This window comes from Battus philenor, unplaced genomic scaffold, assembly GCF_028537555.1.
Source record: "Battus philenor isolate CCGP_79_NKW_IND1 unplaced genomic scaffold, ilBatPhil1.0.hap1 SCAF_3, whole genome shotgun sequence".
Classification (NCBI taxonomy): Eukaryota; Metazoa; Arthropoda; class Insecta; order Lepidoptera; family Papilionidae; genus Battus; species Battus philenor.
In genome coordinates this window covers 3,599,061-3,614,850 of record NW_027181693.1, presented here as the reverse complement: position 1 = coordinate 3,614,850, position 15,790 = coordinate 3,599,061, and the positions used below count along the sequence as shown (strand labels likewise).

General features: G+C 33.6%; 1 protein-coding gene across 1 annotated transcript in view; it reads left to right on the top strand.

Annotated features, from left to right (window-relative positions):
• Positions 1-868: 868 nt before the first annotated feature.
• The window catches only part of Sdc (Syndecan), a 419,218-nt gene continuing 404,296 nt past the window's right edge, over positions 869-15,790 (top strand). The window contains exon 1 of the mRNA XM_068770615.1: positions 869-1,070. Within this exon, the coding sequence (XP_068626716.1) occupies positions 1,005-1,070 (66 nt within the window). The 5' untranslated portion in view covers positions 869-1,004. The remainder of the gene's footprint in view (positions 1,071-15,790) is intronic.

Sequence of the window (15,790 nt, the reverse complement as noted above, 5' to 3'; positions counted from 1 at the left end):
GATAAAAATAGTACACAATTATGTTACAAAACATTTAAGAATTAATGTGGCCAAAATGACATCTAGTGGAAATAAGTAGTAATAAGCTGTTAAGTAGGTTCGTTTGTTTGAAAGGTTACTATAACAAATTATAGATGGCGATAAAAGCAAAATTAAAATGTAACTATTTTTAAGACATGATTAAGCGATTACAGAAATAAGTCTTTTCTCATTCATCATTTATAAATATTATAATATTTTCAAGGCAAATTGTTTGACAAAGTTAACTTTTGAAGGTTAAACTGAGTCTCTAGTTGTAATATTAATTTTTATTTGTAAAATTAGTTCATGAATTTATATAAATTTTCGAATTTTACTTATGAAGTTTTGGCCGATGTCGCTTTAATAAAATTGGAAAATGCATTAATAAGCAATAACTTCTTTATAGCAATAATTATTACGTTCAAGACATTGAGTTATTCCATATGATTAAATATGCATAACTAAAAAACTTACTATTGTCACAATATTGATAAAACTTCAAAAGGAACATCACGTACGGTCGATGCCCTGTCCGTAAAAGTATTATTTCTGTACGTTTTGAGTATATTTAGAACTACCATATCTGTTACTTTGTTGTGATATGAATACTTGGTCTTGAGAGAATGAAAATTAACAGATTTTGCTGTGTTATGGATTTAAGATGAACAATAACAATATTTGTGAACTATGAAATCATAACGGAAAAGTAAATTCTGTTACTTATAGGTGCCGAAAGTAAACGAAAATTCAAGCTAACGAAGTTATCCGATATTCGTTTGCAGGGGCGCGCGGTTTCAACGTAGTGAAGCGAGCGTCAAGCGCCAGTCAGTTTATTACAAACCCGTGTAGGAGTTGCATGTCGCTTCGCGCGTTGTTGTGCCCGTGTGTTGTGTTAGTGGAATAACATAACAGCTAATTGTTTTGTGCTGTGATATTAGTGTTGTGCGACTGCTGCAGCGGCGGAGCCCGATCACATTGCTGTGATGCATTTTCGGATATATCTATGGCTGTCATGTTTAGCCCTCGCAGGATATGTACGAGCGACAGAGGTAAGAGGGGCCGTCTTTAAACGCGGCATTCCGGCTTTTTGTTGGTTGCCAGACGAAATATAGACTAGTATTGTCATTACCGTGAATGCAGTATCGTGAAATGTGAGGTTGCACTGAGTTGCTTGCGTAACTTTCAATGTCAACACGTCGTAAACTTGTGTTCGTTCTGTGCGATCTTAAAGTGTGGAGGATTTGAATCGTCTTACGACACGAACACGTCCGAGTTGTTAGATCTACTGCTCAATATTTACTGTCGCGCTGTACGCGAACTAATCTGCAAGTAAACAATGCTTATCGCGATCCCTTCGTCGATTGCTGTCGCCTTATTTTGGTCACTATCTACCGTCGTCGAGACGTAGGTAAATGCGATTAACTGAATGAGGGACACGGTGTTGAATGTCGCCCACGTTTGGGAGAAAGCGTACGATTGGTACTTATCTGACTAATAAATACAAATATTAGAAGCGTGGGTTTGACTTACGGCCCACCGCGTTGCTTAACTGTACCCAAGAGCCGTTTATAATTAATGTTGGCGGTATAGCAATAACTACGGTTTTATTTTATTTCAAGTTAATAATCCCGGTGTATAAGTATTGTTTCACAACAGTGCATACGCCCCCGTTTATTCTCCGTACTTAGGCACTCAATACAATGATTGCATTAGCATGTGTAGTAATGTGATACACATGTAATGTATTGCCTACTTATTGGATCTGTAAATGTAAAACAGCTTATCAAAGCTCTGCATAATAATGTAAAGATTTATTATTCAGTCGTGTTTCTTAAAGGAGGACAACAAATATTTAATCGTTCTTCGTGGATTTTGTTTAAGATGTTAATTAGGTGGGTAATGATGAATTATTTACACTGTCAATATATAATTCAGTTTTATATTTATCTTATTAAATATATTACGATACATATCGTCTAATATTCTTCAGTTTCTTATCAGTGATCACTTATGGAACTTCTTTCTCACTTCACACCTCATTGGAAAACTCCTAGTCGGTAAACGATTCACGAAGACGGTTACGGTCGGTATTCTCCGTAAAAGAACTAAAGTCACAGACTTTGGAAAGTAGAAGTTTGCCAGGCTATTGGTCAGGCCATACAGCGCGCAGAATAGATCACCGCTGAAGCCTACGTCTAAAGTGATAACGTAAATCAACCATGGATAGAAGATTACATTCAAGAAGGCTCTCTAGGTGGGTATGACATTATTGCTTATGTCTATTCTTCTGTTATAAAAAGTGCAGTAGCTTTTATATAGACATGTATTAGTAATGTTATATAGCATAAAATTTTTGTATTAGCAATCTTAGGCAGCACCTTGGTAGACAAAGGAGCACGTTGCTTAGTCCGATAATAGCAACCGACCCAGCAGGACTGCGGCCTTGTTGAGTACTCTAGAAGTGAAACGTTAAACTCGTATTGAGTGAGGGCAAATTCAAGTTTTTAAAATGTAATAAGTAAGGAATAGCTACCCTTGATGTCCTAAGAAATACAAGGACGATTATTTGGAAAACAGTGGAAGCCGAGGAAGGAAAAAAAATATTGAACGACTTGCACCTTCAAGCATAATTATTTATGAAGAGTTTTAAGGTAAACGCCGCTAAGACAAACGTTGATATTTTTTTATTTAAACAGATTATATATTGTATATATAACGGCGAACTTAATGATGAAGTTATTTAGATATCGTTGAAAAAAATCACGGTTTGGTTACTTTAAAAAAAAGAGTTTTAATTTTTTCAAGTGGCATTTGCAGATTCCGCTGCATCGAAGAGAAGGCGCTTAGTCTAAAACCTATTTTTAGGTAGTTGGAGGACTTCCTGAAGATCCTCCTCACCTCGGGCCGGTGCACACTACTGTTTTACCGGATCGGGATAGTTCTATTAAATAATTAATGATAGCTACGGATGTAATCAAGTCAAGTCAATAAAATATTTTATATGTGTGTGTGTGACGCAATTTAAAATTGTACATTTCTTTATATGTTTAAATTTACGATATATCATTCTAGTTCATTGTTGGCTTTATTATTCCTTCTTAAATATCGAAATAAATAAATAGTGCATTGAAATTTAACTCAAGATACAAATTGTGTTAATCAATATTTATTTATTTATTTGTTGTTGTGTTAGAATAATAAATGTGTTAAAAATAAATTATTGTGTTCATTATTTAATGTAAGGATTCCTATTTGCTTTATTTACTATATAGATAGATGGCATCACTGTGCTATTAAGAGATAGCATGGTCGTATGAACAGTGGTAGCTTAGCGGAAAAGGATTGAAATTTGCGATCGTAGGTCGTGGGTTCGAATCCCGAGGATACAATCGTATGTAATTCACACTTTGTGCAATAATTATTTATAATTGCCATTGCTCACAAGCAAGTTTCCAGAGGAAGAGCAGCAACGACCTCTACGTACTATAATACCACACTGCGATCGCCAATCTGCCTGCCAAGCGTGGCGATTACGGTATTTCTCCCCATAGATATCTTTGGCGGAGGCCTTCTTTGGCTGAAACTACAATGGTCACATTGACTAGTTTATTGAAAATCGCATTGTTGCAAAATAGAAAAACGGGTAAAAAACGGGCGTTATCGCAGCTATATAGACTAAGTGAACGGAAAAGATTCTTTGACGGTCAAAACAAGTAACTGATAAATTACATTTTATTTATAAAAATGTGTGTCACAATTATATGGACATGGAAAGATTTATACGAAAGGTTGTCAATATTTTTGCTCTTATCGAAATTGAAGAATAAATACTTGGAGAATAATGACTACTTTAATAGAAGAATGATAACTTTAATAATTTATGCGGTGTGTATTGCGTTATATGTTACGTATAAGTCAAGGCAGTTCACAGTAAATTCGTATCGAATATTAAACTTAAAAAACTGAAGATCGTTAAAAAATTAATTGTTTTTTTCATATATTCATGTTTCTTATCGGAAGATTGTAGGTTCAAGTCCTGTCAGATGTAATTGATGTTTCTAATTTCTATTTATTTTAAAGGATACGGATATTACACACAAGACAATCACCATGTTGTATTTCTTAATAATTTAACATTTTTTGTTGACATTTTTTAAATTAATGATTCGTACTCATGAATTCTAAATGTTTGTATATGTCAATCCGTAACACAATGCATGTTAATAAACGATATTCTGCTCTTGTTCTAAATATTTCTTGAAAGAAACACTATAGGCATAGGGCGAACCAGGACCAGCTGGCCGCCGAAATTGACGACCAACACAGTAATACTACTATTCACTTAATCAGATGTTTAATGCAATGATTACTCCGTCATTATTATTATGATGCATTTTTATTTTATTGTATTCTTTCTCTCTCTACGACTTCAGTTCTCGTTGATGACGAATTTTACTAAATGTATAAACTTGACTATAACTTAATATAGAATATCAGACTTGTCTCTCTTGAGTATTTATCAAGGCCAACTTTAATCAGCTTGGGTGGACTTGACGTACCCCGAGACACCGGGACCCCAATTTATATATGTAATCCGTAATAGAAAACTATTTTCGATCCTTAGATATAAGTATTTTAATTTCACGTGAAGCTAATCAAACTTGACTTGTTAAAAGTTTCGTTATAGTCAATAGAAAAATTAATCTAATTTTAATGTAACACAAAGACAAGCAAGATGTGATTCTAGTGTTAAATATATAGGTCAAAGATTCTAAAATACTTATAATACTGTGATCAAAAAGTAAGGTGAATTGGTTTATAAAAAGAATTTTTTTATTTATTCTTCCAAATCAATTTTATCCCTTTTAAAGTAATTTCAGTCCGTTAAAACGCATTTTTGCCAACGCTTTTTCCAGTCCTCGAAACTGTAGTCATTTTCCGGTATAGCCTTCAAGACCTTTGATTCGGTTTTTATCCCTTCAATCGTTTTAAAACGGCATCCGCGCGTTAAGCTTTTGAGTTTACTGAATAGCCAGAAGTCGCACGGAGCCAAATCATACGAATACGGTGGTTGCGGAACGATGTCACACGAGTTTTTGACACTTTTTTCCAAAAAATTGAGCAATTTTGGCACCAATCGAAACTTGTCGCGTTTGAGATCAACATCTCTTTCTCTTTCATCTTTTAAATGGTTACGGCTGAGCCGAAGGATATTGTAAAACTATCATCGAGGTCTCTATTTGTCGATTTTCAAGCACCAAATTTTTTTACATAGCCCTCGTCAGTTTTAAATTTCACTTTCACCTTACTTTTAAACCACAATAGTAGCTTATAGACAGTTATAGATTGTAAATAAAGTATATAACACTGAAATTTTTTAATTGTGTTTGTAATTTATATGTTTGAAGTATATTAAATTAATTACTTCATAACCTGAAATTCAATTTGTTCGAAAGAGGAGAAGACAAAAAGAGTGCTTCTTCAATGAGAATAAAGACGAATGCACGGTTAAGCTTGCAGCCTGGATCCATCGCTTCTGGAAGCGTTATGGTATGTAACTGGCTATAGTATTGCAATCATTACATTATTTTTAACCTAAAAATATAATGCTAAATCATGCGTTATATTTATAAGTAACGAGAAATATCTCTTATAATGTTTAAATAAAAAATTTTGTTTTCGGTAAAAAATACCTTGTCGGATCTAACTTTAAACAATTTAGAATAAAACATAATAGTTCAAAATTGATGATTCTTTTTTACACATAAATGTGAAAAATATTGATAGAATATACTTCATAGCGATGTGAAATTGTTATACCTTTTTTACGGATCTTTAGAATTAGTAACTTTTTTTATGCAGTATTACATTATACTTCTGTGTATTTTGTCTGGATTATCGTGTAACGTGAAGTATGTTAAACAAAAACTATAATAATTTTTTATACTGAGATTTTTTTACTGTTAATAAAGTTGGGAATGAATTGCTCTACCTACTGTATTTAAGTTATTATGAAAGTGACTATAAAAAACCGTCTGAGTTTGTTGTCGACTCTTTGTAAATTACTACGCTTTTGAAACCCTATTAACTTTAAAACCGAAACCCTATTGACTTTAGTTCTTCTAAATTGGACTTTTCTATTTCTTATATGATGCATATGATGCTTTTTTATGATGTCTATAAACGTTGACTAAATAATCTTATGTAGATAATAATCTTATAAGAATTTAGTAATAAATAAATGAATATATGTCAGTTTGTTGCACATGTGACATACCTATTTTTAAGTTCAGTTAAGTTAAATATATTGCAGTTTTATAATTATTCTGAATAAAATAATAATAAGCGTTATTATAACAGAATCAGTAATAAAGGATACAACCTAGGAAATTGTTACGGAATATTGCCTTAATACTTTTACCATACCTCACAAATGTCACAAATATCTGGAAAGATTGCAGAATAACCAGAAACACAAAGATTCGACTCATGAGAAGCCTTATCTTTCTAAATATTCAATATGGAGGTGAGAATTGGATGCAGAGAATTCTGGATCGTCGGAAAATTGTCGCCCTGGAAATGTGGTGTTAGAGAACCATGTTCACAATCCCGTGGACGCAGCACCAATCCGATATAAAAGATAGGTTACGTCGATTGCGCAAATACAAATCCTCAAGTTATTTGGACATGCCACTGGTAATGATGACGGCAAGCTAACTTGTGGAGGCTCTCCAACAAGTTGGAAAGACTTTATCAAAACTAGAACTATAAACTTCGTATATAAAATCTCTTACTCCGCCAAACATCGAGCTAGATGGCAACGTACAGCGAGAGTAGCGCGGGTACCAAAACCTAGGCATGACTACGACCTCTTTGATTAAAGCCCACGGCTGAACACAACCATACCATAGAATTTTTTGACGAAGGATTCAAGCTATCAGCTACTTACCACAAAGCTTCCCTAACAGAACCACGGGACGTGTGAAAATAGGCTGGCGGACCCCGGCCATTGTTCTTCGAGTTTTTGTTTACACTCTTATCCGGGACATAGCGCGGCGCAAGTCGAGCAAGCGGCAACTTTAAAATGGCAAATAAATATAAATATCTTGTTATAGTTTGTCATTTAGTAATACTGGTCTATTCTGTATGACGACAGACTTTATACTATCAAAAGCTTATTGGCCAACCGCAATCCGATAAAAGAAAATTATATAAATATTAGGTGTTTATGATTGATCACTACTTTTGTTGATTCAATGTCATATAACGATTACTTAGATAAACAACTTTTCTATTTTCAGCTAGATTTCAATAATAATGTGATTATATTTACATTACAAAGCTTTATTGTACAAAAAATTTGTTATATCTTAATGCGTTTTTGTTTAGATTTGATTACGTCAAATATTTGTTAATTTACCTCAAATGTCACAGATCCGGTTATGTCACATTTCTTAACCTTAATTTATATTTATTATGTGCTATCTTACATTCTTATTTAAAATGCTAATTTATTACAATTTACCACAGTTAACGGTTTTTTGTTCTCTGTTTCGAAAGTAAAAACGCGCCTTTTTTTAAAAAAAAAAAATTGTTATTAAATATTTACTGACTGAGCCAGGTATGCGTGCGAAATAATTTAATCAATATCTACGCAGTAATGGTACATATTTTTTTCTGCATAATTTTGAAGGTTATAATACCAGGACCTGGTGTCAACAGTGGTGTGACGTCCAATGTATGTTAGCAGTTGTAAATGAAATGTTTAATGGAAAACTGATATAGTGTCGAGGGGATTCCGTGGCCTGCTCAGGACTCAGAACTCTGTCTATTGGATTTTTTCTAGGGGTACCTCAAGGTTACGTGTTTACGTCAATAAACCAACGACGATTGCCCAGTTCAAAAACATTACACGTGAAGAATTGTCCAGTTTCCCACGAGCTATATGCCACTCAGTTTTCAAGAATTTACGATCTAAATTTGAGAAGTGTTTATACAAAATAAAAGATCCATGTGTTTATTACATTTTAAATATAAATTTTCTTTACTAAGCTTTATAGTATTTTTTCTATGATTTTTAAATTCTCAACTTTATGGCCCGGCCCTCCTTGAACAATGTTGCGGTCTTATCACTTGAGGTAACTTCTTATACACAACAATAGTACGAAAACAGGAAGACAAGTAGGTTTTTTTATAATTTTCTTCCCATTTTTTTATTTTTTGAAGAAAAAATCTACGCCGTATTAAAATTAGCTGCAAGGGTCGGGTTGCCTTAAAGTTTTGATCACATTTCGGGGATATATTTATGTACATAGAAGGTTGATTTATTTATTATGATTTATTATTTATTTCATTGTTGCTAGATATCATATTTTATATGATTTATATAATACCAATACTTCATATAAAAGCTGAAGGAAAACATTGCAATGCTTAGACTGGTTTATCCAGAAGATAGCTAACGTCCGTCAGTCTACACAGGATTAACTTCTGTCAGGCGAAGTAGATTAAGGTACATACCCTCTTTCTGAGAAGAGGTTTGAGTCGCAAATCTGAGAAAATTACAAAAATACTTACAAACCATTTACTTTTATATATATTAAATATGTTTTAATTGTATACAATGGTATAAAACAAACTATCGATGTGGGACGATGTGATTTTATATTTGGTAAATAGCTAATAAAAGTCTGTAAAATTATTTGCAGAAAAATAATTTTATTGAAATTGCTTTCACTCTATTCACAACGTGAATCTTGCTTTTCATAAAAAAATAAAACGTATTTGACGTTAGAAATAGAAATTTATTATATTCATCAACAGTGTTTCTAAAAATGTGTTTATTATGTTTGATAGACATATGCTAGATTAAAAATAGTATATTTTTGATAGTAAAACATAGCAATGGTTGGCCTATTGGTAAGATTTCATTTAAAAAAAATGCTTTTTTAATGACTTAAAACTTTTCCTTTGAATTCATGCAAAGTTCTATTTCAAAGCCTATGTCAAGAGATCCAGCTTACAGTAATAAGCAACATTCAGAATTTTTTCATGACATAGAGAACCTTTCGAGTACGGTAGCCGTGTATTAAACATTAACTCAAGACAATACGGAGCGCAATATCTTTCGTCCCCGAGCTCAAGATGACCCTTTCTAGAAAAAGGCGAAGGCGTATTGAAGTGCCTTAGGTTTTGTTTACATACAAAAGTATTTCTTATTAGTAAATCGGAAAATCAAAGTTGGTTCTTGATTGTATAAATGAATATATGACATATTTATCTCTTTAAAAAGACTTATTAGTCTCAGGTATAGTGTTACTGAATCCGCTGTACCACCGCTTGGGAAAGCGCCATGGGGCGATAGTCGAGGAATAAAGAACATAAGTGTTGTCGCGAGCTATGTATTTCCCCCCGTCTCGCTGCGCGCACACCATAGGCGTGGTACAGCAGTTTAGGTAGCACTATTATACTTTTTCTCTTGTAAGAAAGTAATATAATGGTTATAGTGTAGAACCAATTGAAATTGGTACATTCAGTTATGAGTGAAGCGGTATAAAATGTTTTTGTTTTTTTTGGATTCGGTTTAAACTGTTGAACTGCCAACATGTAAATTTCACTTTTTTACTAACAATCAAAACTTACAACATAATTTTTAATCATCTTACAAATTTTTTGTGTAAAATTTTAGTAAACAATATGGACTGAAAATCTCCAAAAGAAATGTATATACCTTTAAATATATATGTATATACGTAAATAAATGTATGTTTGAATGTACACGCCTACTTACCGTTGTCTGTAAGGTATTGTCTAAAAAGCGACTGCTCATTGTACTTTTTTTAGTTGTTTTACATCCATTTATTTCTTTTCTGAAATGTTATAATTAAAACCATATTACCTTATATTTCCAGGTAACATATTGTTCTTTTATTTTTCTTGTGCTTTATTACATTGGTGATTAGCAAAGCGTTTAGTGAACAACATTAAACGTAATCGTTTAATATAAAAAACGCACCGATTACCAGAAAAAATATATATATACAAACATGGCGCCAGCGTAATGAATTAAACATTTACAAGCTGTGTCTGTTTTTATAATGGAGATGAATTCGATATAACTAATCACGTACAGTTACTTATGTCGATATTATACAGCGGATAAGTAATCGATGAATGCAAGGTCAGGTCTTATTCGTTGTTAACAGTAAGTTTCATTATTATGGTAACTATTCTACTATTGGAATACTTACGAGGAATTGAACTTGCAACTTAGTCTTAAGTGTCGTCTATAATCACTAAGCTGATGAAAATAAGACAAATTAAAAAAAAATCTTCTGTGTCTGTCCTTCCTTTATATTCAACCTTCTTTCTATTCGTATGTATATGCAACGGCCTAGAAATTAATCATTAATTCTGTGGTACCGTATAGATTAAAATTGTACAGATTGCAATTGACTCTCAAAGAAAATGTTTCACTCAATTAAAATCTCCCATTCAAAGTTAAACAAGTTTGTTTTTCAGTAGATACGATACGTTGTGTCGTGATCTTCGAACTCATGCTATAGTGCTACCGAAACAGCTGTACCACGCCTAAGGCGAGTGAAGCGAGGCTGGGGCGAGAACAACAGTTCCGCTGCCACTAACGTTGACGCCGGACTAACGGAACGAAGCAGCTGATACTCCACCCCTTCCGTTAGTCTCTTTTGGGTTTGGAACTAAGCATGAAGAATTGTCTGAAATGACAGTGGGTGGAGCACATCGCCATTGTAAACTACGGCCGTCAGAGCCGAAGAGTTCTTCAGTGGGGACCACACGCCTGTAGACACAGCATGGGCAGACTCTCTTCAAGGGGGCCAGACGGCATTATTAAGGTCGTATAAAGTGGTGGATGCGGAGGGAGGGATGATGGCACCTAAAATTGCAACTACCCTACATTTTTATGATTTGATGACGTTTCATTTTCCACTTCATGTGAATATTGTCAAAAAAGCGATACTCTTATCTTGTACAAATGTTATAGATTAACAGATGTGTTTAAAATTACACTATCCTTTACTAAACGGTATTACTCGGCTTGTTATTTTGCTGGCAATGTATATAATCCAAATGTGTTAGTTCGTGGTTTATCACAAGTTGTCGTAGCTGGTTAAATGAATGGGCAGATTATGTTCTACCTTACCTTACTGTCTTACCTCTTGTCTACTTTAATGTAATGATTGGATACGTAAAGCCGTGTAGTTTGCATTTCAAAGGTGGTAATATAGACCACCTTTGACGTCTCCACATGTTATGTATACACTGTTTGAAATCCGTACCACGTAATTGCTAAACGAGACAAAGGCTTTGTGAAATCAATGTAAATTTATTTAGCTAACAGAAGCAGAAATAGACGGTATTAAAACTGTATACTAATTAAATATACGGTTTGCGATACACATTGGAAATAGAAGCAGGAAACCGAGGCAGGAAAAAAGTGGCTCCGGTAAATATTTGAGTCCACTGATGGAAAATAAATACTTATTAAAGTCATAGTCAAATGATACGTCTGCAAGGAGTCGGTAAGTTATTACCATCGAGTTATAAGCATTTCAGTTTACGGTAGATATAACAGTGAGGGCGGAGTTCCCGTCTTAAGAAATTAGTTCGCATTGAGTTTTTAAAAATAAACATGGCGCCCTATGTGATGAATTTAGAACTTTTATTAGTGTGGCCTGTTATATTTGCCTCCATTTAACGATTGGAAGAATTATTAGTGGTGAAATTAAATGCCTGCATCGTCTAGTTTAATGATTACGAATCAGACAGAAAAGTTTTAATGTAAATAAATTACAGAAATTCATTCCTCAGATTTTATTTCATTTAAAATAAATGTCGTTTAAATATGGAATGTATGCATTAATTGATAAGTTGAGGTAGCAGTAGACTGGCTACATAGCGCGCAGAACAAATGGCAGCTAGGCCCTTAGGTTCTATAGTATACTCCATCGACCGGCTCGTCAGAGAACGCTGGATGCAGGTTTAGGTCCAACAGTGGGCGTCCTATGGCTGAAATGCTGATGAAGTATTAACGGAATTTCTTAAATGATTTTACGTGTAAATTAGTTTATTTCTGTTTTCAAAAATATGATTTTAGTGTTCGAGTAGATATATATTGGTTTTAATTTATTGTAATGTATTTAAATAAAACAAAGTGAGATTTTGATCAGGTATGTCAAAAAGTTTCTACTGTTTGAAAAAGTAGTTAAATTTATAAATAAATATAGTACAGGTTTTGCAAGGATATATAAACAAAAACTTTAAAGAAACTATGTTCTTGTAAAATATTTTATATACTGTATTAACTTTATATTGTCTAGTATATATAGTAACATTGTCTGAAGTAATAGAATGAAACTCCACAAATCCACATTGCTGAGGGTCGTGATCCCTTGGACATGGATTTTGGAGCTTCGTCTTCATTATGTTGCGTCACCTGTTTCTATCTTTAGCATCGCGGACAATCTAAAAGTTTGGTGTCGAGTGTCAAGAAGATTTGTTTCGACCAACTAATGGTACTATAAACTCTCAGATATTTATAATAGATTTTATTAGTCACCTTCAGTTGTTCGAGGTTACGACTGTCTTTCCTGATCTATGAGAGAAAAACTACAAAACTCGACGCAGGAAAATCGATGTCATCACAAGAAGAAAAATGTTCATGGGAGAAGTCCATAGGCGTAGAAGAAACCAAATATAAACGATTTAACAAACTACTTGAGATAATATAGGCAGCGGAAAATCTCAATGAAAGTAGCAATAATGGGGCGAGTCACCCATGAATACTATCGTTATCTAAGTTACAATAGCAAAATTTATGAAAACAATGTTCTCGGCACTATTGCAAGTTCATATCTAAATAGATTCATAGATTTGAACTGGAGAATCTCCGACGACAAAACATGGGCGCATTCCATTGAACCGTTCAATGCAAAGATTATTGTGCATTTGTCTATTCAGCGTTCAATATACAATCTCCGTTAGCATTGATATCGACTATACAAAGTTTATGTAAAGACGTGTATATTAATAATACTTGTATTATGAAATATCTAATTCGATGTCCAGGATAGTGTATTGCTTTTTATATTTTTGCTGTATTTAAGCCCAGTCCACTCAGGCATAAACATAGCAAAAATATAAGTAATTTAGAATTGAGAATTGCGATCCTAGTTCGATAGCCGAGAAACAAGCTTCTGTAATTCACACTTTGTGTATTAATTATATAGGATTGCTCCTGCTCTCAATCAAGTTTCCAGAGCATCCTATGCATACTATAACACAGCATTGGGAACCTCAAATCGCCTGCCAAGCGTGACGATTACGGTATACCCTCCAATTGATATTTATGGTCTCCCCTATGGCTTACAGTAGACGTCTATGGGATGTAATGAAGACGGTGGTATATCTTTTTAATTAAGCGATTTATTTTAAAAAGAGTTAAAATTGGTACTACTTCTTGTTAAATTAGGTTCTTCTGGCATTACTGACTAAGAATTGATAACAAGTTAAAAAAATATATTTATAAAGAAAAGCGAAGAAACTAATTGATATTAAAATAATGTTTCTTTAGCAACAAATTTTCCTTCTTCAATTTAATTTCCTTCTCGTATTTGCGAGAGATTATCTAATTAGGATAAGTTATTTCAATCTAGTATTTTCCTTGTCAATCTATATCAGTGTACCTGGGATTTATATATATTTAAGTTTCTATATTTTCACCGTTAAAATGCATAGAAAATGGACATAAATTTTCCAGCCTGTTCAGTTCGTCGTTTTTGAATATGGAAACAAAAAAAATTGGAACAGATACGGCTTATGACAGCGGCATGTTGCATACAAGGATTTCGGACGCTCAGGCTTAAACTTTACAATGTTTAGAAGCTGAAAATGCTCACGTCCAGTTCAGTTTTTAGTTTTTCATTTATATATATCAAAACCATGCATATTACTACGTATATTGTAAACATAGTAGAAAAAAAATATTTTGATCCGTTTCGAACCTTTGACTTAGCAACTTGGTATTCAAATTTACAACTTTTAATTTTAAATTGATTTAATGAGTAGCGGCAGTGTATTGGTTAAGAATCGTGACTTTGAATCATGGATTCCATGAACGGACGTAAACTTTGTACCATAAAGTATCGGCACCCGTTATAAAGTTAAAACATACGTCGTGAGAACACAGGCAAGACTTAGTATCAAAAAGATATGTGACGTGCACCAATTAGTATTGTACCTCATTGTGTCCTCATTTATTCTCATATAATAAAATAGTTTCATATTAAAAATTGCACAACTTTTCCATGCGCTTATATATTAAAAATAGATTATGGTAATGATTCAAATACATAATATATACATGATAATTATGAAAAACAATAAGCGTGTAGCTTTAATAACTTAAAAATATTTGAAATATACATTTAATTATCTTGCTGCAAGCAATGTTTAATTTAAGATATATACGTAAATCTAATACATTTTATTTAAAAGATGAACACTGTTACAATAGTGGTAAAATTATCTGTCTGGTGTATTTGTCACCAGCCTGATTGTGTTTACTAAGCCATAATATAAATTTATATTCGATTTTGAAATGTATTTAACAGTTTTTATAAGATTTTGCAGAGTAATTTAGAAAAGCTTCAGAACGCTTTTTTACTTATAACTTCGCAGAGCCGTCTTTCGAGTTCCATTAAAAATTCAGCAACAAATTCAGAAACTCGGCGACAGTATATTCAGCGATTACCAACCTCAAAGTCTTTCTAAATAATTCATGTACCGAGGACAAACTTCGCGAGTCCTTACCGTCTATTTTAAGTAAATTGATGCTTTCGATTATTCTAATCCGTTGAGAACTTCTTAATATAATTTAGCGAAGCGATAAAGAGCAATTCGAATTTACGATTTGTTGTTGATTCCGTAATGGAATGATTTAGTATGAAGTTAATTATACAATATTAGCAAGCTTACAATCGCCCAAGAAGCCATGAGGCTATGCCCAAGGTTTCTCTACGAGATCCGATCAGAAATGAGGAGATCGGTAGACGAACAAAAGTAACCTATATAGCCCAGAGAATTGGCAACTGTAAAATGCAGTATATAAAACGCCGAACAGCGCCGCTGTGGCCATGGTTCTCGAGTTGAGATCGCGGACCGGTAAGCGCAACCTAGCAAGTACAGATGACCTTGTTAAAGCCGTCGGAAGTCCCTGGATGCAAACAGCTACAGATCGGTCTTCTTGGAAATTCATGGGAGCGGTCTATGTCTAGCAGTGGACGACCTATATCTCAAATGATGACGTTTCACTCTTTTTTGTCCGAGCGTTATATATGTTACATTTGAATTGTCAATAAGATATCTGGAACAGAATTACTATACTAGAATATCTAAGAACTCTGGTAAGTACGAAGACATGAATAAGGTTCAAAATTGCAGAGCATTGAATTTGTGAATGGAACTATTTACTATTTAATGTTAGGTGGCGTACTTTACAGACTGAGAAACATGTTGAAATGATTTCGGCGTACTATGTAGTGTAACAAGTGTGTAGGCACGGCGTGGGCATGCCTGTAATTAGGTGAATTGACGAGCTAGTAAAGGTCGCGCTAACTCACTGCTTTTTGAGGGAGGCCTTGCAGTGGGAGCTTGCCGGCTGAAAAGAAGAAAATGTTTAAGGGTTTCCGTGCGTAAAAAAGGCTTCTAAATTTTTGACCTAATATATACCGAA